Genomic DNA, 6,383 nt, shown 5'->3' with positions numbered 1-6,383 from the left:
AAAACAACCCCCCCAACACAACTGTTCATTTCTTCATGATCAACAGCTCTTTTACAGCTAAGCTATAATTTAAAAGTTATTCTAACAACCAACAAAACAGCACAATCCTTCTTCCCTAAATAATAGCAAAGACATTTATTGTTTTCCATCTACCTTTAAAAGGTATTAGGAAAGCCTTATGATATTTAAAAAAAAATCAACAATAAAAAAAGATAATGAAACTAACAAGACTGGCCTTCTATTTCTGCTGCTTACTTACACTGCTTTTCCCAAGCTGCCCCTATTATCCTTTTCCCAACCTTCCTCTGTATTTTGTTTGTTAACAGCTGAGTCCGTCTGGTCAGGGACCTTGTCTTCAGACGTGTATGTAAAGTGAAAAGCAAGTTTAATATCATGTGGTAATATAGCTGCAATCGAACTTGTTTAGAACTATTTGAACGGGGCTGAGTAAGAGGAAGCAGGTGCAGATAGCAGAAGGGCTGAAAAAGTCACCTTTGGGCCTTAAAGGTGAATGAACTCTGTGGAGGTTTCTAACTAACCGAACGTGATTCTCCTTGTGGGGGTGGGACGCTATTGCAGCAGGGACTTGAACCTGAGTTTGGCCTCAACAAGAGGACCTGCAATCTGCCTACATAGCCCAAGCGCTCGCTCTCTCGCTCTCTCTCTCTCTCTCACACACACACACACACACACACTCGCGCTCCTCACTTGGCTGCAGCCTGGAGCGGTTCCCGTCAGTCACACCCCCTTGCACAGGATGTATCCCATATAAGGATATCTGCGTCAGTGGGTTCCCGAGCTGGGACTGTACCATTATGGAAGGGGGAACACCAGCAGCCCTTCCTGACCCTGAGCGGCTCAGACCCCTTGAAAATTCTCAGGGTAACCACCTTGACATGGAGTGGCGAGCCCACTGGATTACGTAAAAGATGGGAGAGGGAGGCGGAAGTTGTGGTGAAAGCTTAGAGGCGGAGCATCCCGCCGTCCCCCCTCCCACAGATGTTGGGTCTGCCAGTGACGACATAGGCTTCATTCACAAAGGAGGGTTTAAAAGGTGGGGCTCCGCACTCTACTCCAGCAGCAGAGCTAATCTGAGTGACTGAGCCGGGAAAGGGACGAGAGATACGGCTGGGGACAGACAATCCGGACAGAGGGATAGTCGGCCCGGACAGACACACAGTCAACCGGGACAGCCTCACCGCCTAAACGGGGTTTGGACAATCCTAGCCTAGACGATATGATGTACCAAGGCTTCACCACCGACTATGACGCGTCTTCCTCCCGCTGCAGCAGCGCTTCTCCGGCCGGGGACAGCCTCACCTACTACACTTCCCCGGCGGATTCCTTTTCCAGCATGGGCTCGCCTGTCAACCAGCAGGTGAGGGACCGGGACTCTGGCTGGTGACGGCCCCCGGGGCAGTAACTGCTGCGGGCAGGGGGAGCAGTCTGCGCCTCCAAACATCGCACAGTGACAGACGGGGCAACTCAGGTGCAGAGATAGCCCGCATCAGGAAGGGTCTGTCCTGCACTGGGCGCACCTCTTCTCCTCGGTGCCTGTGCATGGGAGAGAAGGAGGCAGCAGTCTAGCTCCCTGTCCTGGAGAGTTAGTGTGTGTGTGCGGGGGGGGGGGGGAGGGAAGGCTACTCTGAGATGTGGGGGAGGCCACTGTCTGGTCCCTGCAACAGGGAAGAGGGATTGTGGCCCAGGCTCCGCTCTGCGGCGGGTGTGTAAAGCGGTTTCATTGATAAAACGAGAGTTCATTGAGGAGACTCCGGAGCGGCGCCTGCGTCAGTGCAGACGTCAGGGATATTTATAACAAACCCCCTTTTCATGTGGAGTCTGATGATGGTAGCGCAGCGCTTGAGCCTGCCTAGCTCCGGGGGCTGAAGGCCTGGCTCAAAATAGCACAGAACTAAGCCTCTGGGTCACTGTGTCTGATATGCCTGGTGAGGGGGTGCAGGACGGGGAGAGGGGGTTCCTCCTCATCCAGGCCTAGGCTTCTGTTACTAATATCAATTCTCTGTGTCTTCAGGATTTCTGCACGGACCTAGCTGTCTCAAGTGCCAACTTCGTACCCACAGTGACTGCCATCTCTACCAGTCCAGATCTGCAATGGATGGTACAGCCCACCTTAATCTCTTCAGTGGCACCCTCCCAGAACCGGGCCCATCTCTACGGGGTCCCTACTCCTCCAGCCAGCGCCTATTCGAGAGCTGGAATTGTCAAAAGCGCAGGAGGCAGAGGGCAAAGCATTGGAAGAAGGGGCAAAATCGAACAGGTGAGTACACAGCCCTCTGCGATCGTCCCTAGGTAGCATCTGGGCAGGGGGATAGAAGGGGAAGGGCAATTCTGACGGCTCTTCGAGAGCCGCTCAGCAGAAGACACTGACCTATCAGTTGCACTGAATGGGAAGGGTGAATAGCTGAGGGATAACCCGGCTCAGCGCCAATAGGACTGTCCGAGGAGCTGGAGTTCGCTTGGTTCTCCTGCTCAGAACCTTCCTTGGCATGCCTGTTAGACGCAGTCTATGAGCACCTTAACATGGCTTAGGCGGGAGAGACCCGGAAGGGGAGCTTGGCCTGGCGGTGGTGAGGCAGCCAGGGCTCACCGGCGTGGGGTGGCAGCGGATTCTAACCGTGCTCGTTCTCTCTCCTTAGCTGTCCCCAGAGGAAGAGGAAAAGAGGAGGATCCGGAGGGAAAGGAACAAAATGGCAGCAGCTAAGTGCCGCAACCGGAGGCGAGAACTGACAGACACGCTGCAAGCGGTAAGTTCTCCTCCGCCTCCGACCCCTACCACAAGCCGCGCACCGAGCACCTGTGCGCCCCTAGGGGGCACCGGGCACGCCTGCGACTCTGTCTCATTCCCCTCTCGCTGTGCCCGCAGGAGACCGATCAGCTGGAGGAGGAGAAGTCGGCGCTGCAGACCGAGATCGCTAACCTGCTGAAGGAGAAGGAGAAGCTCCAGTTCATCCTGGCTGCGCACCGACCAGCCTGCAAGATCCCGGAGGAGCTGCAGTTCTCCGAGGAGCTCGCTGTCTCCTCGCTGGACCTGAGCGGCCTGAGCGAGGCGCCTGTGCCCAGCTCCCCAGAGTCCGAGGAGGCCGCCTTCGCTCTGCCCATGATACAGGAGGCCGCTCAGCCCGAGCCCCTGCCGGAGCCTCCCAAAGGAAGCAGCGGCCTGGAGCTGAAGCCCGAGCCCTTCGATGAATTCCTCTTCCCGCACGCGTCCCGGGAGACTGCCCGCTCTGTGCCCGATATGGACTTAGCCGGCTCCTCATCCTTCTATGCGGCAGACTGGGAGCCCCTGGCGGCCGGGGCGTGCGGGGAGCTGGAGCCGCTCTGCACCCCAGTGGTGACCTGCACCCCCTGCCCCAGCACTTACACCTCTACTTTCGTCTTCACCTACCCCGAGGCCGACTCCTTCCCCAGCTGTGCGGCCGCGCACAGGAAGGGCAGCAGTAGCAACGAGCCCTCCTCCGACTCGCTCAGCTCCCCTACCCTGCTGGCTTTGTGAGGGGCCTTAGCTCCAGGGCACTGACTGCAGGGCGAGGGGTGAACACAGCGGATCCCGAGCCTCCCATCTGCTGCTGTATGTGTGTGGGGGGCCTTTCACCACAAAGGATCCACCTTCTTCCTGGGGGGGTTCCTGCAGCCCGACACCCCAGATTAGGGGAGGGCAAAGCGTCCTTCCCCCTGGGCTTGCGTAGGCCGGTCCGGTGCTAAAGGACCCTGCAGAATGATCTGCAGCCAGGCCTCAGACCTCTTCCAGAGATGTAGCAAATCGCATGGAGTTTGTCTTGTCCCCAGTGACCCATCCATGAGAGCTGGTAGTCTGTAGCATGTCCAACATGGCTGGGTTGGTGATTTCTTTTCCCTACTTAGTATTCACTAGCATTAATTAATCTATTGGTTTAATGATTGGAATTTAACCTGGTGCTGGGTATCTCCAACTCGTATCTAGTGCAGCTGATTTAACAATAACTACTGTGTTCCTGGCAATATCGTGTTCTGATGACTTTAGCAATGACCCATCTTAACTGGGAAAGAGACAATATATCATTTTCTAGTAGATAGAGATAAATAGCTATATCCATGTACTGTAGTTCTCCTACATCAATGTTCATTGTAACTGTACTGATCATGCATTGTTGAGGTGGTCTGAATGTTCTGACATAAGTTTTCCATGAAAACGTTTTTATTGTGTCTTTATTTTATTTATTAAGATGGATTCTCAGATATTTATATTTTTATTTTATTTTTTTCTACCTTGAGGTCTTTGAGATGTGGAAAGTGAATTTGGATGAAACTTAAGCAGTGTTTGCTTATTATTGTTAAGAGACATTGTCAATAAAAGCATTCAACTTAAATGCTATACCTGTTTTTGGTGTCTTTAATGAGACTAACAGCCAAGTGCTGTGAAAAGTTACTTAATAGGCATATTCACTACTTAACTGCTGGGCTCAATGTGCTACTGCCAAACTTCCACATACAAACAACATTTCTCATGCTATCTCCTCACTTTGCTGGCCTTACACTATGGTCTGTCAGTGAAAACCTACGATTCCTAGAAGCCTCCTATAGTCAGAGGAAAACAAAGATCAGGACTAGATTGATCATGGAGTAACTGAACTTAAATGACCCAGAAGCAACATTGGAAGTGGGGAGAGGAGGAACATAGCCTTACTCTATAGGATTTATTTTGCCCTGATTCTCATTTTGCCATCTTTCTCTTTCTATTTTTTCCTTATCTTTCTTCCCATAATATGTCCTTCTCCCACTCCCTCAACTATTAGCAATATATCTGTATGTATTTAACAGTGGACACATCACTGTCAGTACATGATCAAGGAGAAGAAAAACACTTAGGCTTGTGTTCAGTAACATTTTTCTCTGCAGCTATGAGGACTGGAACCTCACTCTCACAAGGCAGTCCAGGCTCTGCAGAGCCTGAACACTATAGAAACCATTAACTTCCCTCTGGTGCCCATCTTTAGCAAATCCTGCTATAGCAAAACCTGAGCATCTCATGTTTTTATGCTGCATAAACATAAGTACCCAAAATATCACAGTTCAAATGGCAATACATGTTGTCTATCAAAGAATTTTCAACTCCTCCCTTTACTTCATTCCCTCTTTCTATTATCCTTTATTTATACCCATGCAAAGATGGATATAGTTATACATTTTCTATTAGATGGGAGAGCCTAGTGGCTGTAGATTTCTCTCTCCCCCCTTGGACTTGTTGTAAAATAACTCACTCCTCCCTCCTCTTAAGGTGCCTTCCCTTCCCTGATTCCCTGTGTTTGGGTATAGAAACTCAGTAGCTCTTCTGAGGGGGAATATACAAATTTATTAAAAGTAATTTGGAATGAAGATAAAGTTGCAGCAGGGGCTATGAGCTTGGAGGCAGAGACTGTTTCTCTGTCTCTAAAATCAGATGAGTAGACACTAAACTTGACTGCAGTAGTGAAGGAGCAAGGGCAACAAAGAAGGCTGTGGTCTAGACTAAGCTCAGAAATTGTGTCAATGTCTTGAGAAGCATAGGGTCACTCAAAGGTTGTTTCAAGGATTCAATTCCCCAAACCAGGAATTACTAACATTAGAAATAAGTGTGAAGCCTAATCAGGGGCAATATCCTTTAGATGCTCTCTGCAGAATTTCTAGATGAGACAAGTCTGAAATACTCCCCAGGTGCTGCATCTTACCTGGACAGTGATGAGTGAAACCAACCAAATCATCTACAGCTTCCAGCCCAAGGTGACTAGTGGTTCTTCTAGATATAGCACTAGGAAAGCTCCTGAGGCAGGAATATTTTGCCGGCCCCAGTAGCATTTGGTTACCTGCAGGAATGCTTTTATTGTTGGAAGTTACTACAGCTATTCTAGATTTAGTTAATTTAACTTCTGTTTTCTCTGGCTTCAACAGTATACTCTGCCTCTTTACCCAAAACGAGATACAAGAGCAGACATGTACCATACTTTGTATCCATATTGTAGATAAATAGCCTCTCAACATTAAGGCTACATACTGTGTGATGATAATATTTATGTAACTTCCTGTTTTAACAACAACATTAAACAGGAATCTCCTATTATCAGATGACACAGATCTCAAGCATTGATCCTAGTGTCAGACATCCAACACTTAGAAACAGATACTGCCAATCTGTTTTATGTGAAAAGTGCCAACACACTATAGTAATGGGCAGCAGTACCAAACTGTGAGCTGACATACAGATTTAGCTTTAATAGTGTGCTGGTTGTGAGAAACAATTATCAAGGTGAGGTTCATGCATTAGAGTTTACAATCTAAACTCAAATATATTTGAGGTGCTGTTTTTTGGCAAAGCTCCTAATAAATAGATCATTGGTTTTCAAAGCATG

General features: G+C 49.4%; 1 protein-coding gene across 1 annotated transcript; it reads left to right on the top strand.

Moving 5' to 3' along the window:
* Positions 1-1,087: 1,087 nt before the first annotated feature.
* Positions 1,088-4,372, top strand: FOS (Fos proto-oncogene, AP-1 transcription factor subunit). The gene is made up of 4 exons (XM_006117769.4): positions 1,088-1,378; positions 2,033-2,278; positions 2,658-2,765; positions 2,885-4,372. The coding sequence occupies exons 1-4, from the start codon at positions 1,238-1,240 to the stop codon at positions 3,512-3,514; spliced, it is 1,125 nt and encodes a 374-aa protein (XP_006117831.2). The 5' UTR covers positions 1,088-1,237; the 3' UTR covers positions 3,515-4,372.
* The last annotated feature ends 2,011 nt before the right edge of the window (positions 4,373-6,383 follow it).

The sequence above is a fragment of the Pelodiscus sinensis genome, chromosome 4 (genome assembly GCF_049634645.1).
Source record: "Pelodiscus sinensis isolate JC-2024 chromosome 4, ASM4963464v1, whole genome shotgun sequence".
Lineage (NCBI taxonomy): Eukaryota > Metazoa > Chordata > Testudines > Trionychidae > Pelodiscus > Pelodiscus sinensis.
Note: the sequence above shows the minus strand (reverse complement) of the source record. Positions and strands in the feature narration are given on the sequence as shown.